Source organism: Misgurnus anguillicaudatus, chromosome 3 (genome assembly GCF_027580225.2).
Source record: "Misgurnus anguillicaudatus chromosome 3, ASM2758022v2, whole genome shotgun sequence".
NCBI lineage: Eukaryota > Metazoa > Chordata > Actinopteri > Cypriniformes > Cobitidae > Misgurnus > Misgurnus anguillicaudatus.
The window spans coordinates 16,972,922-16,993,920 of record NC_073339.2 but is presented as its reverse complement, the minus strand read 5'-3'; the positions used below and the strand labels follow the sequence as shown (position 1 = coordinate 16,993,920).

General features: G+C 36.3%; 2 protein-coding genes and 1 non-coding gene across 4 annotated transcripts; 2 read left to right on the top strand and 1 right to left on the bottom strand.

The window, feature by feature from the left end:
• Window positions 1–43: 43 nt before the first annotated feature.
• trnae-cuc (transfer RNA glutamic acid (anticodon CUC)) lies at window positions 44–115 on the bottom strand. Its single transcript has one exon. It is a non-coding gene; the product is annotated as a tRNA-Glu (tRNA).
• A 517-nt stretch (window positions 116–632) lies between these two features.
• On the top strand, window positions 633–9,901 carry paip2b (poly(A) binding protein interacting protein 2B). 2 transcript variants are annotated; one of them, XM_055204943.2, is made up of 4 exons: window positions 633–965; window positions 2,633–2,790; window positions 8,313–8,486; window positions 9,205–9,901. In XM_055204943.2, the coding sequence occupies exons 1-4, from the start codon at window positions 959–961 to the stop codon at window positions 9,259–9,261; spliced, it is 396 nt and encodes a 131-aa protein (XP_055060918.1). In that variant the 5' UTR covers window positions 633–958; the 3' UTR covers window positions 9,262–9,901. The 2 variants fall into 2 exon arrangements, with proteins under 2 accessions (XP_055060918.1, XP_055060917.1); XM_055204942.2 differs by lacking the exon at window positions 633–965 and having other exon boundaries at window positions 2,581–2,790.
• A 4,522-nt stretch (window positions 9,902–14,423) lies between these two features.
• On the top strand, window positions 14,424–18,764 carry dok1a (docking protein 1a). The gene is made up of 5 exons (XM_055204940.2): window positions 14,424–14,615; window positions 15,569–15,868; window positions 16,039–16,108; window positions 16,233–16,405; window positions 17,660–18,764. Exons 1-5 carry the CDS (start codon window positions 14,559–14,561, stop codon window positions 18,623–18,625), a joined length of 1,566 nt encoding a protein of 521 aa, XP_055060915.2. The 5' UTR covers window positions 14,424–14,558; the 3' UTR covers window positions 18,626–18,764.
• Window positions 18,765–20,999: the final 2,235 nt, after the last annotated feature.

Here is a 20,999-nt window from a genome sequence, read left to right as displayed (position 1 = left end):
ATTGCTTTAAGGATCACAAGCGATTCATATTCAAAAGTTATCGTTCCCTGACCGGGAATCGAACCCGGGCCGCGGCGGTGAGAGCGCCGAATCCTAACCACTAGACCACCAGGGAGCTGTGTGCACTGCTCTAAAATAAAACCCATCAGAATATGATTATATTAAATTATGTAGCACTATCACACAATATTAATCTAGGTAAACGGTTACCCAAACAGAAATGAAATAACCTTTATATAAACGTTGTGTCATTTTACTATGTCTGCGATGGAGAAATGTCTAAAGAAAACTAACATAAGCTGAGTAGCTGAACCTCAGTCTTTCCTAAATCTTTGTTTCTAATCAGTCATATTTATAGAATAGTAAATATGTAAAATAAAAAATCATGTTTGCTGCCACAACAATGTATATAACGTTACTGCACCATAAAAAAAAAGAAATTCTAAATTCAGTGTCTAAATGTGGCTACTTAATTTGACTTAAATTACAAGACAAATGGTCAGATTTCATCTGATAAATTTGGGGATTTCGTTTTATAAGAACATTTACAACTGCTCTAATGTTTCCTAATAAGTACTAAAACATTAGTTTTGTTTTTCTTTACCGAGTCTGTGGCGCTTTTTACGCCCGCCAAGTTAAAAGTCCGGTAAAAAAATAAGATTTACAACCATAACACAATCATTCATACAGTTCACTTCTTTAAATTTTTAAGACATTTATAACATATTTTTTAAAACACGATTTAACATAATATAAAATGCAGCACGTGGGTGCCGACCTCTTGTAATATTGAAGATGACCGACAGAAGGCGCGCGCGACATGTTTGTTTGAAAGGCCCACATGAGCGCTCTGACGTAGTGTTGAAATTTGGCCAGGTAACGGTGTTGCTGCAAATAGGAAAATTACCTCTTTTAGTCGACATATTTGGCCATAGATTGGAGGTACAGAAGCGTTACGATGCCCGGTAAGTCCTTTTAACGGCTCCGTTGTTTGAAATGAACCGCGTTTAGTCTCTTGACTTTGTAGATGCGGTGTGCTGCTCTCACTCTTTGTTTTGTAAAATGGTAGCCATCGCTGCATCCGCACAATACACGAATATTAGTGTAATACAACGTAGATATGTAATACAAAGTTTATTACGAGTTGTTTTCGTATGGTTTGTCACAGCACAAGTGTACACGGAGGCCTAGTGAGAAGTGTTTTGTGTTAGTTGGACGTATGTGTGTGTGGGATGCAGTGTGGCTAACTCACGCAGTCACCACGCTCCTACATTTACTACACTTAAAGTCTTTCAATCTTAAAAACGTAACACACCATAAACCATGGCCAACACCAGTTTACAGGCAAAACTAGCACGATTAATCTTTACATGTTAATTACTTTGTAGAGTCGATTGTAGTGTTTTCACGTGGAATGAGATGTTGTTGATACGTCTCGCTCGTGGCTTATGCTAGCACGCGTAAGTTAGCTTTACAATGCACGTTCGCCATACGTAAAGTTACAGCAAGTGTTTAACTCCGCATAAATGTGTAAAACAAAATTGGTCCTTGAGTTGAGATTATCGTCAGTGTTTTGTAATATAGGTGGATATACACAAAGCATTTGAATCCCTATCAAGGCCTATTAGCTCACGTTACAATGAATCAAATACATGTGGAAGAAGATGGTGTCGACTGACCTCGTCTTTGTCTCATTTATGCAACACAGTGTTAGTAATAGATAGTTACATAATGGTCGACTTATGTTTGTCCTGACGCAGGCTTAGTAAAAGAACAAACTTATTTATTACCTGGTAGTTGAAATATTAACCCTTAACATCCGGTTCATGTGCATGTTTGTTTTTTGTGCAAGAACGAACCTTAATAACTGGAAACATTGTTATTATTTTTATTTGAATGTGCATATTACACATTATATTATAATAACACATTTTTAATGCATGTTACTTATATTAAATGTAGGCAGCTTCCCAAAAGTCTAGTGTATTGTAAAGAAATCTTTACTTAATCTCATATCATGCTACGTGCATTTCTTGCTTCTGAAAAACACAAAAGATGCTTGGCTGGATATTGACACTTTTCTATTTAATAATAATAATAAAGTATATTAAGAGTATCTAGCTTCAGAAATGACAAACACAACATAAAACACAACCAATACATGTTCGCTATTAAATCAATGTTAAATTATTCACATTTACATTTGTTCAGACACAATCTATCGAGGCAAATGGATGAAGATCACTGCCAAAAGTTATTCGTTTTTGCTTGTCTCCTAACCGATCTCAAAGCCAAAGTTTGAATATTCAAATTACTTGAGTAACATTTAGGAGCTATGGCAAAGGGAAGATTTTCAGTAAATAATGGTTTAAACTCCAGTCTTTTTTTCAAAGAAATACATAAAAAATATCAAAATGCTCCAATATAAATTGCCTGCTGTTATGTTAGGATGTTTGTCATTTGTGGCCCATTGCTCAATATAAATCTCACCTGGCTGTTCTCATTTCTGTGCTCTACAAAAGAAAGAAAATTGCCTGTATTTTTTTATTTTTGGTTGTTTGATGCTTGTGTGCCTATGTGGGTCAGTTGATACTCATGCTTGTGTGTTTTTGTGTGGCGTTTTCACATCCAGAACCTGCTGATATTAACAGTCCGGAGGTAGCAAAGACGCCAGGAGGAGGCAGTGGACAAGGGAAAGATGAGAACGTTGTAAATGGACACAAGGAGGGGGATGCCAATCCGTTTGCAGAGTACATGTGGATGGAAAATGAAGAGGAGTACAATAGACAGGTCAGTGTGGGGTAACTCATTTTGGACAAATTAGGGCCAACTTGATCTGCTTCAGTATTGTGCATGCTTTCAGGAAGATGTCTAAAATGCAAAATAATTTTCACAGGGGTTATTGTTATACTTTAACCAAAAATAAACACTTTCCATTACTCACCGTTGTGTGGTTCCAAACCAATAATCATATTTCATCCTCTGTGAAACTTTTGAAGTTTTGAAGGTTTTATTATGCTGGTTGAAAGTCTCCTCTTATCCTTATAGCAATCACTCCTTTAAGGTATCTAAATGTATTTAGGTGATTCTCATGAAATCCAGACTTAAAAGGTGTCAAGCATCAGATTTTTAAAAAAAGCCATTGAATCCAATTTTTTTGCGCATATAAGATTAAGGTCTGAACTTACTATAACCATTATCTTTAGAGGATTTAAAAAATATTTCCTATAGAATTGTTTACATTTTTTAGATTATCATTATAAAAAATTATCATTACCGCAACATAGGGATGGGCGATATGGCCTAAAATCCATATTGCGTTATACATTGCAGCCTCTTGCGATAGCGATATGTATTGTGATATAATAATTTAAATAGACTCGTTTCAGAACAGGTTATATAGACCCTTACAAAAGCCAGACTGCTAAAAAAAGTAAGTAAAAGTAAACCGTTATGGCCAGATTAGTCTTGTTACCTCTCTTAGCTGGAACTTTTGCCTGACACTCTACAACAGTGATGTCCAGACTTTTTTGTGTTTACTTTTAAAATGATAAAGCCGACAAGATCTATCTGCTAAAAAACACAGATAATTATTTTTATAACACTAAACACATTAAATGATTGTTGGGACTATACTGCATGTATATACTGCATGTTTCACAATTACTAGACCATAATGCCAATTTCGCGCGTGGAGCAGCAGTTAACTTATGTAACTTATGGCTTAAATCCAAAAAATAGATGTTGCATCGGTCTTTTTCACAAGTTCCTCTGTTTCGCTGACGCTTTCATCCATGTTTATTCGGCAGCAGCTCGTGGCTCTAAAGTTCGCGGGTAGATTGTCATCAACACGCATTATCGCGATAGTGCAATAGATTTAAAATCTCTATCGTATGCCAATTTTCTATCGTTTATATTGCATATCGTTTATATTGCCCATCCCTACCGCAACATATTACATGAAATATATTCATTTACAAACTCATGTTTCGGTAATGAGAACTAAAAGTTGTCTGGGTACTATGATGACAAACTAAATTTCAACTTTTATCTGGAGAGAAAAAATAAAAACTGCTTACCTGGTATCTTGAGTGTCACAGTCAATTATGGCCCTTCCAACAAGTTTTTTTTTTTGTGAAAACGTTAGTTCCTTGAGCTGTATGCTGCTTATTTTGATACTCTTACTTTGCATTTACTTTTTTTATCAAAATGTTTCATGACACTTCATAAGTCTAATTTTGCGAGAATCACCCATTTTTATAATTAATATCATCTGTAGAACCCAACTAACACATTTTAGTTTTTTAAAGATCGCCTATTGTCCGATTCACGTTTTTAAATTTCCGTTGGGGTGTGTGTATTGGTACATGTTAACGATATGCAAAAGGTACATACCCCAAATTAAACGATGTCACGAGTTATCATTTCCAACGTAAATCTCTTTTCTTGAACTACAACAAACACATGGATTCTAGGCAACTGTTTAAATCCTGGGATTGGTGATGTAGACAAGACCAACATTATTATTCCATAATTCCTTCCGCTTCGGACTAACAGTCTGTAAGTTAACTCCTGTTAGCATCCGAATCGTTCAAACGTGGAAAGGAGCATCACATTTCTGCCTGACGTCAGAGGTATTAAGGCCAATCACAACGTACAGATTAGCGGGCCAATCAGGGACACAGCGCTTTTAAAATCCATGCGTTTCAGGAAGAAAGTGAAATCTGAAGCTACAAAAATGTACGGTATGTGGAAAATAATGTTTTTTAACCATAAACCACGCAAACACATTGTACTCTACCAAATACACAAAATAACATTTTATTTAGCAATTAAATAGGTGCACTTTAATAACGTTCCCCTACCTTTAGGTTAGGAGAACGTTCTGGGAACAATATCTTTAGGTCATAAAAAAACTAAAAATAACCTGTAGGGAACATTCTGGGAAGGTTTTCTTTAGGTTATTAAAAGAACCTACAGGGATGTTCCTCGAACGTTCTTATTTGAATGCCAAAAAATATAACCAAATGGGAATGTTAGGGTAACGTTCTGTGTTTGTTGGGTAGGACCATAAAATGTTAGTTCAGTCATTGCATTCCATCTCGCTTTTGGTTTGCACCTTCATGTGAATTTTTGAGGAGGTGTGCTTTGGTTGGCAATTTGCAGGGAGTGTGGGAATGTATGCCTTCAATGCTATCAGGCTAAAGTTAGCATCAGGTACATGGGGACTGAGGCTGTTCGTGTCTAAAAGCTAGGCCACACTAAAAGATTTTTAAAATTATCATCAGATTTTAAAATGTTAGAGACCACAAACATGACAATATAGAAGTGTTAATTTAACAGTTTTGTTCCTAAAGCATGTGGTGTGCCACTATGTGATTATAACAGCACACAACAACAGATTCCCTTCACAAACTGAGTCCCGAGTGTGAATACAGGAAGTCTCTCATGGTCAAATGTGTCTTCTTGTAGAAGTAGCAGATTTGGACTGCTTTTTACATGTCCATCTCACTGTGGACTGTACATGCTGCGCCATGACTATAGTAATGTTACCGTCCAGACCCTTTTACAGCCAACATGATCAAATAGTTGCGTCCGCATTTTGGCAATGGAAATGGTGTTGTTCCCCAGTGGTTTCAACGTCTTAGCAACTCAGAAAGTTTATCAAAACTGTTTCCAGGCATCAAAATGTGCTTGTAATTTCTCTCGGGTGTACACGCTCGGCTTCTCAACCAAATAGATACATATATTTTGGCCACTGTATGTTTGGCTATCTCCTAATGTCTTCTATCCACTCCACTATAGTACACAGATCTTGTATCCGGATACCATTTGATAAAGTCAACTTTTTAAAATATCTTTCTCTGTCTGTGTTGCTTAATGCTGATTCTCGCCATACTTTCTTTGCCAAAATGCGTGAGTCCCGAGTGTGTACGTCATCATTGTGTACAAACAGTAAAAGGGTCTATTATCAGCTTGCTTTCTGATTGGGTATCATTTCATGCCACGTGAGAATCTACATCGTGTGTGTGTGTTTTTCTTCAGGGTTCCCCCACACAACAGGATTTCTGATATCAACATGTTAAATATTTGTCATTTGCAACCAGAGAGGCCCAATGCAGTTCTGAGCAGATTCAATCACTTTTAACACACCACAGGAAAATTGTATAAGATACTCGGTACAACCAGCAAGATAGGATTGTCGTAAGGGGGAAATCCAAATTTGTCCCGATTATCTTGTTGTAGGGCTGGGTAAAATATTGATTCAACAATGCATTGCAATTATTTGTCAAATCATATGAATCGATTCAGCCCACTGGCCAGTGGCGACGCTGTGGGCAACATTCTAGTAAGAGCGTTCAGCGTTGTACAAGATGCGCTTTACTAAAAAGGCATGATTCCAATTTAAATTTTTATTTTTTACTATTTAAAATGGCTTAATTCATTGTAGCGAGCGCTCAGTGCACCTACTAGTGATGCGTGGGTCGGCGTTTTTTCCAACCCGCGGGTCCCGCTTTTATGAAATATTTGGCCCGCTACAACCCGCACCGCAACACTATATCTATTTTTACAACCCACACCGCCCTGCGCCCGCGACCATTAAAATAGACATACTAGGCCAGGGGTCTTCAACTACTTTTCTTCGGGGGCCAGATTTTAAAATTGTAAATATGATGCGGGCCAAACTTTTACCCCTATTTTTACTTTTGATATATTTTTTACTTTTACTATATATGTGTGTGTGTTGTTGTCATTTTTGTTACTTTTGTTGTAGTATATTTGAAAAAAACATATTAAAAACATGCATTTTCAAAAAATTTTTTTAAATTTAAAGCCTTTTAATTACTGAAAACTCATATTTTCTTTATTAATATTTAAAAACAATTGCAGTTTAACATGTAAGAGCCAAATGTTAATAGTAAAAGTGTAAAAGATCAACACTCCTAAACATATTTTGTTTATAACTGTTTACTTTCATTAATTGTTACATGTCAAGTATTCACAACATATAGCCAGTCTTCTCGTAATGACTAAAATTGCACTACATGTTGTTTTTTTTAATATTTTATAGATACATAGGCTAAACAGCCTTTCCATTGTACATTACATACAGATATAAATGTCGGAAGTTCGCCCCCTAGTGGCAGTCGTAACGAAAATGTAGTTTAATCGTAAATCTGTCATGGGAGAGAACCTTTAATCTACGAATATATGTATAGTTAATAATTTACTTACCAGTAATTAAAGTATTCAAGTGTTACTGATAAAGTAAAACCAAAAATAATTAATAACTTTAACTTTGCACACAGTTTTGATTGGAACACACTGAAATACATCACTTCCGGTCGCCGCGTCACATGCGTGTAGTTGCATAACGTTATTTTCTTGAATGCATCCAAAGCTTGAATTGGATCAGATAATTACGCACCCGCAGATGGTTGGCACCCCACACAGCCCCTTTCTGTGTTGTCTTGTACAGTGTAAAGGTAAAAGTAATCACGCTGAATTTTAAATCAGACTATAGTCGTTTCTCGATAAGGCTGCAGCCTCCGGAGGTCGCATTTTGCATACGTCATTAAGTCTAATTTCAGAATTTAACAATTATAAAGTTGACTATTATTCTTAGTTAATCGTAAATTGTTGTAATATGCTTATGATTTGTGAATGTAATGCTCAGTTAACTTAAACTTGATGACGAATGAAGTCTGCATATGCGACCTCCGGAGGCTGCAGCCTTCCGATTGAAAAACGGCCAAAGGTGACCGGCGGGCCGGATAAAGATGATTGGCGGGCCGCAAATAATTTCAGGGACATGAAATTTTAAATTGTGATTTTTCAAAAACTTTTTTTATGTTTTCAGTGTGTGTATCAGTTCTTTTTGAACATTTTCTTCTCATTTTAACAAAACCATGATAATATTGATAACTGTGATAACTTTGGTCACTATGATCATGATATGAAATTTTCATACTGTCCTCTCCCTAGACACACTGTAAAAATATACTTGGGTACTTAATTACTTGTTTATCTACTTAATACAGATTTGATACCGAAGCAAATGAATCAATATTGTATCGAACCGAAGCCACAGGAATCGAATCGTATTGGGGTAAATTCCTAACAATACCCAGCCCTATCTTGTTGTTCAGCAGCCTTAACACAGATGACAGAATTTGAACTATCCCTTTACCACAAGAGGCGCAGTACTTGATTTACAAGTTGTTTAATAAGAGGGCTGATACTGAATGCAGTTAAATAGCATATTTAACATGTATCATCACATGCTTGAATCTTGTGAAATCTTGCCGCAGGTGGAGGAGGAGCTTTTGGAGCAGGAGTTTCTTGAGCGCTGTTTCCAAGAGATGTTAGAGGAGGAAGATCAGGATTGGTTCATTCCCGCCAGAGACCTTGCCCCTGGAGTGGGACAAATCCAACAGCAGCTCAGTGGGCTGTCGGTCAGCGACGGAAACGCAGAAGACATTGCGGTAAGGATCGGTGCATAATTATTTTAATCTTGGTTTACAGATAGCATGACTAATGCTAATCTAACTCCCCTGTAGGTAACTGATGTGCATCAGAACACACAAATGCAACATGCATACAATTTTTTTTATGCATTTTTAAGCAAATACTTGAATAAAGAGCAGAGATGTCAATTGTTCAAAGTTTGGCATCACTTTTGGTCACACCTGTATAATAGCAACCACCATGTGCTACTTAAAGTTTTAGATGTATAATAGGGCTCTCACAATGATTAAATAATTATCTCATCGCGATTGTTTGACCTCATCGTGATGATTTCAGATCACCGCAATGATTGCACATCTCTTTAAAAAACACAAGGGGGAGCTGCAGCGCCTGTATAAACAAGACCATATCAGATTAGTTTTAAATATGTGTTGTTTATTAATATTTCCTACCAGGTAAACCTCGATTTATTTAAATAATCACAACAACATGTGAAAATTATTTCATAAACAAAGAAAAGCATTTATAAGAATTAAATGTCAAAACAATGAAATGGGCAATTAATCGGCATAATCGTTAAAGGCCTAAAACAGGCAATTAATTGTCATAGACAATTAACCGTAAGCCAAATTTCATATTCGTGACAGCCCTAATATATAATAATTGCGCTATGTATCATCTGTTGGTTTGTGGTCCTCACCTCTTATGTTTTTTTTTTTCTTGTTTCTTTCACAGCGCAAGAGCAGCTTGAATCCAGAGGCCAAGGAGTTTGTTCCAGGGGTGAAATACTAGAGACCCTCCAGTCAGGGGCTCCTTTATAAAGACTTTATGTGACCTCTAGTTGCCAGAGGTCACCCTCACACATACTTCAATCTTACTGGGGTTGTGTGGGGCTTGATGGGGTGGGGCTTGTGGGTGGGGGGTGCTGGATGCTCTTCTATAAGCTTTTTATTTCCGTCTGTCTCCATGTATAACGTGTAGGCGGGTTACTCAGTGTAATGTTCCTATTGGACCGCTGCAGATTGTGACTAGTTCTCCTGGAAGATCTTTGTATTAATCTCAGAGGAACAGTTATGTGATTTCCACTATTGTGATAGTGACTAGCAGTTTGTCCCCGTGTCATTGCCATTTTCTTTTTTTTCTGTCTTTTATTTTCTGTAAAGAAAAGTTTGAAGGGGAGGTTTGTGTGTCATGAGAGTGGGAGGGGCAAAGGGCTGGGTCAGAGGAAACCTGACAGTAAATGGACAGTTGACAGGTGGACCATTCAGCGATGGACAGAACTGGTGGCAGCTGACAAACGTCGAGGGATTTCACAGAAACATATTTTTTTTTCAGTTTTTTCTCCTTTCTCCGTTGAAGTTCTGTCACAGTGTGCAACATGCATTTACAAAAAGGAAAAAAATCTAATAAAACGAGCAGGTTCCCTCCTGGATGTTTTTCTGTCTGTCTGTCTGTTTGTTTTAGCATATTTAAAATGATTACAAGGAACAACCGTTATTGTTAAATGTGAAGGTTAAATGTGTCTATATGTCTATTGTATGCACTTTATAATTCAACCACAATGCTGTTCTTTCATTATAATTGAACATCATACTTGCAGTGCAAATTGCTGATTTATCATTTTCTTGTGCTTTAATGTCTTTCACTCTCAAAGAAGATCAGTAAATATGCATTTATCATTTTAAAATATTATAATTAAAAGAAGCATAGTCCAGATGTTACACAATAGTTTATGAAAGGGTAGTTGAAAACAGGAATGAAAATGATGAATTTTCCCTGTGTGCTGTTTTCCCTGATTAGTTGAAATGGCAAGCGTAAACATTGCGTGTCCAAAGCTGTACAATCAAACTGGTGAATTTTGATGGTGTGTTGGTTAACATATACAGAAGTGTAATTTGAATTTTGAAGGGTATAAAGATATTACCCACTGTGTTTGATTCAGTTCAGGTATTGGTTAAGCAAGTGTTCCAGGCTGAATTTTACATGTCTTGGCACAACCGCCCTGCCTTTTGGAACAGGACCTATAAACCATTTTGTGTTTATAAGAATTGGTTGTTCTTTCAGATAGTTTTCCTGTTGAATTGCACTCTACATCTTGTTTTGTATGCATAATTTTATCCGTTAACCTTTTCCGTCTATTTTTGAAAGTGTTCGAGCTATTTATGATCATACACAAAACAATATAATTTACCGTTGTTTTTCTTTAACAAATATGCCATTGTTGATGCTGTTTGGTCGTCCTAAGAGTTGTTTATAGATCTCATATGCAAAATGTCTTCCTGTATTCCATGCATAAGAGTCTCTCCAGGCCTCTAACAATTGGCAGACATATAACATTTTGGATGGACTGTGCACTTGAAAAAAATTCTTTGTTGGACTTAAAAGTTTGTTTAATCTTTAAACTTGAATTTACAATTCATTTCAACTTTCTTGACTAGTAAGGAGTTGCTATAATTTATAAAATCGTGTTGAATTGGCAATTAGTGCAGTGATGAATTTTTACAGTGTGGTAGGGTGGTGGAGACCAGTTTCAAGCCAAAATATGAAGGTTGACCGACCCCTGTTTGTTCAGGGTTCCTTTTTCAAAAAAATGGTTTGATATATACACCCAAAAGTTATATTTGATATTTACTTCATATACATGAAGTATAGATAGATAGATATCTACTCAATAAAATAATAGGAACAGATTGCAAGCTGTAAAAAGTTAAAGGTGGGGTACATGATCTCTGAAAGCCAATGTTGACATTTGAAATCACCTAAACAAACACGCACTTACCCCAATAGAATCTGGACTTTTTTTGATTGACCTGCCCAACACATACGCAACCCAGGCAAGGATGTTGATTAGTAGACACGCCCCTTACTGCTGATAAGTGTGTTTTGGTGGTTGGCCTGACTCCCTTTTCCAAAGTGGTTTCCAAAAATCATGCACCCTGCCTTTAACTGATTTTCGTTTGTTTTTATTTACATTCATTATTATATACCACATTATCAGTTATTTTTCATGATTATCAATATGTCACATAGAGACTAAACACTAGCACCACTCTTCTGAACAACCTCAAAAACTCTTTGAAATCTCAAGGATTAATGAACATGAAACAGTAACAAGTCTTTCTTTTAGTTGTATAACATAAAATAGAATTTAATTTCAAAAATTACTCTCAAAAATTCAGTCCCATGCAAAGCTTGCTGGGAACTACAAGTCCATTAGTTAGTACCAAAATCATTTATGTAGTTTCAACACAAAAGTATTAAGTTAACTTCCTTCTTACAAATTTAAGGGATTAAACATGATCAAATTAAGTTGAATTTACTTAATAATGTGTTCATTTAGAATTACTCAAATAAAAATGTTAAAATATAACCAAACATTTGTATATTTCATTCCTAACATTTAGTTATTTTAACTTCGATAAACATTTTTTTAAATAAGTTATTTATTTATATTTACTTATTTTATTTCATTAAATTTAAAAAAGGCAGATAATAAATTTTTTACAGAGGCTAGAGCCTAGGACTGACTTGCAATTACCTTCCTTAGGCTTCAAGACCACTAAAAAATGTAAACCCCATGGCCTTTCACGCATTACAGTGCAAGCTGACCAATAGGGCTCTTCAGCACACCTGGGTACCCCAAGGCAAGGCCCCAAGGTTTAATTATAAAAAGAGAAACGTCTTGCAGAGAAGTGTCCAAAATGGAGTCAGGACTCATTATTGCTTGTGGCCTTGCAACAGTGTCTCTGGCATAGAAATCTTATGTTAGTCATCAATTCCAAGACTCTGCTCTTCCTGTACAGTGGGAATTTACAGCTATAATTTGGCACCCAGTTGCTGATCACCCAAAAGTGAAGTCAGAGGATGTACTTCAGCCTGTATTAAGTAATAAGATGTGTTTATGTGAATGACTGTTTATGCTACTCAGACATCAGTCCTTTAGGTAACACCGTCTATGAGAAGGCTTACCTGCCTTCTGCCTGCCAGTCTGTAAAGGTGTACATACTCTGATGTGTAGTTTGAAGACATACTATGAAAATCTGACTTTTTCCATGTTTAAGTGCTATAATTGGTTCTCCAGTGCCTCTATTAACCTAAAAAATGTCAAAAGAACAACTCAGTAACTTAGTTTTGGGAAACCTTTCTTTGCAAGCACATGAAAAAATAGCTCATTGAATTTTGGCTCCCCTTGTGATGTCAGAAGGGGATAATACCGCCCTTAATCTGCACTATCCAACCACAGCACTGCCATTTAGTGCAGAGAGAAAAAAAAATTGACAGCAAAATTGAGTTTCAATTTCAACAAACCACCATCATTGTGATCAGTGTTTGCATTTCATCAGCTCATTTGCATTTTAAAGGACACATCCAAAACGGCACGTTTTTGCTCGCACCTACAAAGTGGCAGTTAAGTTTTAACATGCTATAATAAATTATATATTTGTATCTTGAGCTAAAACTTCACATATGTACTCTGAGGACACCAAAGATTTATTTGACATCTTCAAAAAGTCTTGTGAAATGTCCCCTTTAAAGTCAACTCTAAAGGATGCTATGTGTGTGAATTTAATTCCAATATTTTAAAATGTGTTAATTTTCAATGGCAAATTTTATGTGTTCATTTTTATTGAATGTAATTTACACAAATATTTGCAACCCAGTTTGTGAAAATCCAGCATTTGTCATTTTTGGTTATTGTTTTATAAAATCCTACATAATGTAAAGAACAATCTGTGAAAAAAAATACCTTGATATTTTTAATATTGACAGAGTAAGGCCATGTCAGAGAATGAAATAAACTTTGATGCTCTATATTTTAAACTCTATGGGGCAGTTGCCAGACAGGGTTTAGATTAATCCAGGACCGGTCCTCAGTTATATTGGGACATTTAGTTTTTACAAACATCAATACTCGTGTGCATCTTGAGACAAAACAATGGCACTGATATATGTTGAGATGTGTCAGGGCAAGACGTTTTCAAATTAAATCAGCTCAAACATTCATTTTTGTTTGGGACTAGGATAATACCTGTCCGGGAAACCACCCCAATATCTTAAATAGATTAAATAATTAGAGTTCACAGTCATTTGTCATCTCCAAAAAAGGCAAAAAAATTATTTAATAATATAAATTAATAATAAAAAATAGTCATCTATAAAAGGTATTACTGGTAATTTAGTCTACAAACCTAGTACTAAATGTGTATAGTAAACTAAACAAAAAGTATCTTTATTACTGGCAATTAAATTGTACTTGGTCTTCAAATAAATCCATTTTTAAAGTATGTTGTTTAAAAAATACTTCATTTATTAACATCTGTGGCTGTCTTATAAATCTTGATTTGAGATCATTTAATTGAATTCACTGAAAAAAATTATTCATTCAATTTACTCATTTTTTTAAGGTAAGTGGTCGCAATCAATTTATTTAAGCCAAAATAGAAAAACAAAACAAAAAAACTTTTGTTTAAATGTAGCTTAAATAAATTGATTGTGACCACTTAAAAAACACCTTAAAAAATGGAGTAAATTGAATTAATATTTTTGTTCAGTGTTGAATTTAATATTAAATTTAATGTGAAAACACAGCTAAAGCCCTTTTTATTTGCTGTTTTACATAAAATCCTACATTCTACATTTAAAAAATTTAAAGAACATTCTGTGAAAATATAACCTTGATAGCTTTAATACTGACTGTGTCAAAAAGTGAAAATTAAAGTGAAATTAATGATTGAAAAAAATGTATCTTTGATATTTAGATTATGAGACTTAAGCCTGAATTTCACAGACAATCACTAATAATAATTTATTTCCTCATAAGATGTTGAGCATATGAATCTTGTTCATAGCAACCAGTTCTGTTTTTCTGTTAATAGAAACCTTTTTTGAAACATCATGAATATTGAATGAATTTGGTGCCTTTTCCTCTTTTAAAGGTGGAGTCTATGTTTGCACTTTACTCTACCTCGTGTAACAGACTTGGTATTTTGCATTGCTAGGTTTAAGGAGGTCACATTGCTCTGCCAAAGATTGAACACTTTTTATTTACAAGTCAGATACTTTTGACCCAAAGGAATATAACGACAAACATGAATGCTTGTGGAAAACAAGGTGAAGTCTACCTACAGCGGCAGAAACATGGTGAGGTAAGGATTCAAGGAATGTTGTCATCTATCTTACGTTATTAAATAGTGGAATTATGAAATAAGTAAATAAATAAATAAACAAAGCAGGAATGTTCTAGGAAGATATAATTTTATGCTTAATATTTTATTTTAAAATATCTCGTCATGGTTTCATCTTTTGCCATGACAAGTCTAATGACTGAACGCTCTGGTTTAAAGTTATGTTGGTATGAGATGGATGGAAAGAGATTGCCTCTACAAGTTTAAACTTGGTGTGCAAACCTCACTTCATAACATGGCACATTCCATTGAAGAAAGACACACCTCATGAATGCACACTGGTGCTTAAGGCACTGCCTTAGACACACACATATGTACACAATACATGTGAGGTAAATGAGGGATGGGCTGAATGAGTAATCACAGTGTGATGTCACTATTTTCTTTTACGTAAACCTGTTCATGGTTTCAGTTTTTGCATTACTTGTAACACCAGTTTCATAGTATGGCTACATATGTTAGTCATTTTTTGTGATTTACTAATATTATCCTATATAATATAAATAACAGAAAATATAAACTCGATATCTTCAATATATTGACCAAGTAAGGTCATAAAGATTAAAATCAAATTTAAATGCTCCTAATATCACAGATTATAAGACTTTAATCTGGATTTCACAGACTGGGCTACATATAAATAACGATGCAGTACTGCTTCTTTAGCAGAGTGTAATATTTTTATTAATATAATTTAATATTACTGATTTCTTTCATGCATTTAAAATAATAAATGTTGTACTTTAAAATATTCACCCACATACTGTTTGCCAAACCAATATCTGATCTTGTTGTGTGTGGAATAGGCTATTAAACAAAGTATTTAATGATTGACAATCTCACTACAGTTTCACTTGAGTATTAAAAGAGAAGCATGAGTGTTATAAGGTAAATAATCCCTATGTGATCGACAGAAGTGGAAGCGATATTGGCTGTCCCTCCATCCGCCCAGTCTGCAAGGCGTCGCACGGTTAGAACTGTCAGAGGCTGTTCCTGAACGATCGACCGTGGTGGTCAGACGACATCCAGAGAGAAAAGTTGTACGTCTGTCCGACTGTGTGAGCGTTGTCAAACTGCCCCCTCATGCAGAGGCATGTCCGGGGGAAAACATGGCAGCGTTCTGCGTGGAGACAGACGACAAGAGGCTGGTGTTTGCAGCGGAGAAACAAAGCTGTGTGGAATGGGTGAAAATAATATGCAACATAGCTTTTCAGGTAAGATTTTACATTTTTTTTATATGAGAAAAGATCCAAGTTTAGCTAGTAAAAGGTTGCATGCACATTACATGGTTGAGTGCAGGTTGGAGCTTATAATGCAATATGCAAGTAGGTACATGTTGCAGTTCCTTCTTGTCTTCTGTTAATTTTATTTGTGATATTTCTAGAAACATAGTAGCGGCCCACAGTGCACCCCTCTTATGGAAGACAACCAGATCTACATGTCTAGAGAACAACGTGAGTCCACCTAGAGATCAACTATTCTTACATTTCTAGCAAAACTGCTCGGCCACCTACTGTATGTTGATCTGCTTCGTCTGCCTATAGTCCTCTATAATCCTCAATGTCTTTTTAATTTTAGTTATCACATTCAAAGTGCTTGTGCTGCAGACCGAGGCGTCTGTTCGTTGCAATCTGAAAGGACAGTACTGGCTATTAGCTGATGAGGACATGCTGATCCTCCAAGATCTGGAGACCAGAAAGACTGTAATGGAGTGGCCGTATGCATTGCTGCGCCGCTATGGGCGAGATAAGGTCTGTAAAAACCTTGATGCTAGGAAAGATCTGACATATAAAGATAATGATAAAGATAATTACTGTTTTGCTGAAATTTGTACTATATTTTTACTTTTAAAGGGATAGTCCACTTTTTTGAAAATATGCTAATTTTCCAGCTCCCCTAGAGGTAAACATTTGATTTGAACTGTTTTGGAATCCATTCAGCCGATCTTTAAGCTGTGCCACTTTTGGCGTTGTTTGGCGTGGTCCGTTGAATCTGATTGGACCATTGGCATCGTGGTCAAACATAACCAAAAAGTGTTTCGATATTTTTCCTATTATTAAATATGATATTACACAGTGCCAAAAAATATTCCCCTTCTATTGAAAGTTACCAAGGGGACTATTTTCAGGCGCCGCGTAATATCATTCCGCCTCCTGCAGCCATGGTACGGCAGTAAAGTCCTTGATTATTACGCCAGTTTGAGAGTATAGGTCCTAGTCATATCAGCCTAAAAAACAACTTTTATTTTCCGTCTGTCTTAGTAGGCTACTTAGTACAATGTAACTACAGAAGAGATCAGTTATAAATAGGAAAAATATCGAAACTCTTCGGTAACTTTTAAGTGCGATGCTAATGGTCTAATCAGATTCAATGGATTGTGCTGGGCTATGCTAAAAGTGATAACACCAGACCCGGAAATCGGCTGAATGGATTCAGAAATGAAAAAAATCGGATGTTTACCTTTTGGGGAGCATATTTTGTGCATATTTTCAAGAAAGTGAAGTGTCCCTTTTAAGTACTGAAAGAAAATAATGTACCAATAAGGTGTATCCATGCCGCAGTCATTTTGCACCCTTCGACTAGGAAGTTGGTGCTCCTGTATAGCAGTGGTAGAGCACCGTGTTATCAGCGCAAAATGTCATGGGTTTGAACCCAGGAAGCAAACATACTGATGAAAAAAAGCGTACCTTGTAATGCACTGTAACTCGCTTTGGATTAAAACCCCTTAAACTCTGCAGACCCGCCAGCGGGTCCAATATTGCATTTTAAAAAAAACATTTAAATAAGTTGTGGACCATACTATTTTCTGTAAAATAACACTATTTTTATGAATTTACTCCAACGTATGTGGGTGTATAACTCTTTTAAATCCAGGCATGCCCAATTATACTGCAGAGCATAAGTAGCATGTGCAAATGTAAAGTTTATGTTAAGTCAGAAAACAGCAGAAGGTTGTCTGACTGCATACATATGTGACTCTGATGTTTCTTCATCTTTTCCATAAGATGGTGTTTTCTATAGAGGCAGGACGGCGCTGTGAATCAGGACCTGGGACGTTTAACTTTGAGACGAGACAAAGCGATGAGATTCTCCACCTTATCGAGTCAGCAATTCGCCAACAGAAGAGTCTGACGGTTACCGGAGGCAAACAGTCACCACGCTCACCACGTTCTCGTTCACCTCGCTCACCCCTGCCGAAACGTCCTGAAAGTTACCCTGAGAGCAGCAGCCCTGACAGAAGTGAAATAAATGAAAATGTGTACTCTAAATCAGCGGATGCTCTCTGCTCGAATATCTATGCCAATCCCTTACATAAAAAACCTGCAAGTCCTATTGGCGTAGCAGAACCTGCATATGCAAAATCTTCCGATTCTTTAGGCTCCTCTAAAAGCACACATTCGGATCCTGGTGGTGGCCCTTGCCTGATTGAGCCTGTGTATACTGATCCTGCTGTTTTAATTGCCAGACCTGAACCTGTGTATGCGCAGCCAGCAGAAATCTTTAAATCCCAGCCTACTACAAAGAAAGATCAGTCCACAATCCAGTCTAGCCTCCCGTTTCATCATCAGGATGATTCAGAGCCGGTGTATTCTGACCCTGCTGATGTCATTCGCTCATGCCCAAAACCTAACAATTGTGTCTGTCCCAACCCTAGTGACTCAATGAACTGTCAGGTTGCAAAGCCAACATCTAACAATGGCAAACAGCAGGAACCGGTGTACTCTGAGGTGTACGATCATTTTAAACTAAACTTGAGTAAACAAACAGACCAGATGATCGAAGAGCCAATTTATAGCATACCTGAGGTTGTTACAAACCAAAGCAATAACTCTCCGTTCAAAAACATGCCTGATGAGGTGACGGCTATCTACAGCACAATTAACAAACCACCCAAAACACCTCAGCATCTCCAAGAAAGGAACCTGAGCCAAACACCAGAGATTGTCTGTGAGGACCTTGGAATGATTTAATCAAGCCTATCATAGACTTCATCTTCACAAGCATGTGGGTCTTAATTGTGTAGCATGTCGTTTTAATATTTTTATTTTATTAATTTATTTATTCATTCTAGATGTAGTGAAATGTCATCAATAAAAATGTGTTTTTGGTCATTTTCTATTTGAGTAACAGTTACACTTCATGCTAATTCCTGTAGCTCAACTGGTATTAGCATGGCGCTAACAACGCTAAAGTTCTCGTGTCTCAAGTTCAGCTCCCTGGAAACTGATGTATTCCTAGAAGGTACTGCAAGTTAATAAGCAAGGGATAATGTGTACATTCATCTGGGTGTAGTCCTAAAATAGACCCTTCATCTCAGGGTGAAACAAGACTTAATTGCCATGTTGGGGTTTATTTTGCCAGATAAATATGCCACTGATTACACTGCTACTTGCCACATGAGTAATAAAAATTGGACAAGAAATATTGTTTTGAAATATTTTTTTGCCCAATTGTAACCAATTCAAATATTGCATGAGAAAATATAGAGGAGTAATACATTAAACATTTAAGTATTAACGGTCAAGGAACACTACCCTGCTAAAAAAACAATAGACACCATCACAGAAATTCTATAGGTTTTATTGGGAATTTTATTGGTTCTAATGGAATATGGCCCAAACACACTACAGTATAGTGGTTTTAATGGTAAAAGCTAATGGTTCCTATTGGTATTTTATTGGAAACCATTAGAATTTTCTGTAATGGTTTTATTGTTTTTTCAGCAGGGTAATGATGCTGTGTTATCAGAGTTAGCGTGTCATTATGCGACAAACTTGTCATAACTGACCAATCAGAAGCAAGCATTCCAGGGAGCCATGTAATAAAAGTGATAAACCTGTCTGCTATGGACAGTTACAGCCGTAACAACGGCTTTTGTGGAAGAAAAGTAACTTCCGGTAAATTTCCATAAAGAATAAATAACAACAGTCATTTTAGAGTAGTTTATTTCTTATATAATGTTTAATATTATTTCTTATTTCTTATATAACATACAGTAGAGAGAGATAACCATAGCTGAAGCGTATCAAAAACTACACTGAGCTAATGTTACTGTGTAAAATTAATGTAAACAATGTTAACTGCCAAACCTCCCTCACATAGCGTCTTCGTCTTTAGGTATTTGCTCCAGAGTTCAGTTTAGCCTGTTTTATGGTTTAGCCACTAGTCAGACCATTAAAGGGGAACCTATGGTCCAATTCACGAGTTTAGATTTCCTTTGGTGTGTAAGTGTGTATTAGTACATGTAAACGATATGCAAAAGGTACACACCCCAAAGTAAACCAAGACGCAAGTTATTGTCTCCAAAGTAAATCTCTTTTCTTGGACTACAACAAACACATGGATTGTAGGCAACAGTTTACTTTCTGGGATTGGTGATGTAGTAAAAACCGACATTATCATAATTCCTCCTGCTTCGGACTTAGCCTGTAAGTTAAAGGGGTGGTTCAATGGTATTTCAAGCATTCTGACTTATTAACACAGTTATAGAGTTGTTTCCTCATGCTAATCGTAGACAAAGTGTCAAAAAAGCATTTTGGGCATGTTACAAAGTATTTCTGTGCCGAATGCACTTTCGCCAGGGTTCGTACAAGTTTCGGAAAGTTTTTTTATTATTACAGGTCCAGCTGACATTTCATGGGTTTCTATACGTATCACTTCTTTATATGGGCACTTCCCCCGGAAAAACCCACCCACCCGTCAATCAGAGGGAGACGCTAGAACTTGCAAACATCATATCACACGACACAGCTTTGTTTAATTTCAAAACTCAACAATGGCACGAATGAAGAAGTGTGTTTTTGGATGTAAGGGGAAGAAATCCAGCCTTATGGAAACAATGGATATAGTTCATTATCCGGGGTAGCAGCGGAGTTTTGCTTGTGTGTTTGATGCGCTGGATTTTCCCAACCGGGTCATGAGTTGCATGCGGTAAGTAAGACTTCTGTCTTATGTTGGAAATAGGCGTGTGCGTATTATATAAATGACACAAACATGAATCAAGTTAAACAGTCTTGTATTGCATGACTCGTACTCGCTCCTCTCGTGGTATCACTCCTCCTTCTTCATTTTTTCATACGTTATCGGAAAAATACTGTAAAGCTAATCTTTCTTTTATAAATTTGATTAAACTAAAGACTCTTATAAAGATATAAAGGATGTAATACTACTCTATATAGGTAGGCTACTCCAGATTAACATCTGAAATGCAGAAATAGCCTGTGTTACGTGAGCTTTAACTCCTGTTAGCATTGCATTGTGAGCGAATCTTTCAAACATGGTAAGGAGCGTCACATTTCCGACTGACGTCAGAGGTATTCAGGCCAATCACAACATACAGATTAG

Bases quoted from the DNA above. Each gene is read 5' to 3' on its own strand.
- paip2b (XM_055204942.2), top strand. From the start codon at position 2,596: ATGCTTGTGTGTTTTTGTGTGGCGTTTTCACATCCAGAACCTGCTGAT. The intron at 2,791-8,312 runs GTCAGTGTGGGG...ATCTTGCCGCAG, and splicing joins AAGAGGAGTACAATAGACAG to GTGGAGGAGGAGCTTTTGGA. The intron at 8,487-9,204 runs GTAAGGATCGGT...TTTCTTTCACAG, and splicing joins GAAACGCAGAAGACATTGCG to CGCAAGAGCAGCTTGAATCC.
- dok1a (XM_055204940.2), top strand. From the start codon at position 14,559: ATGAATGCTTGTGGAAAACAAGGTGAAGTCTACCTACAGCGGCAGAAA. The intron at 14,616-15,568 runs GTAAGGATTCAA...TGTGATCGACAG, and splicing joins AGCGGCAGAAACATGGTGAG to AAGTGGAAGCGATATTGGCT. The intron at 16,109-16,232 runs GTGAGTCCACCT...TTTTAATTTTAG, and splicing joins CTACATGTCTAGAGAACAAC to TTATCACATTCAAAGTGCTT.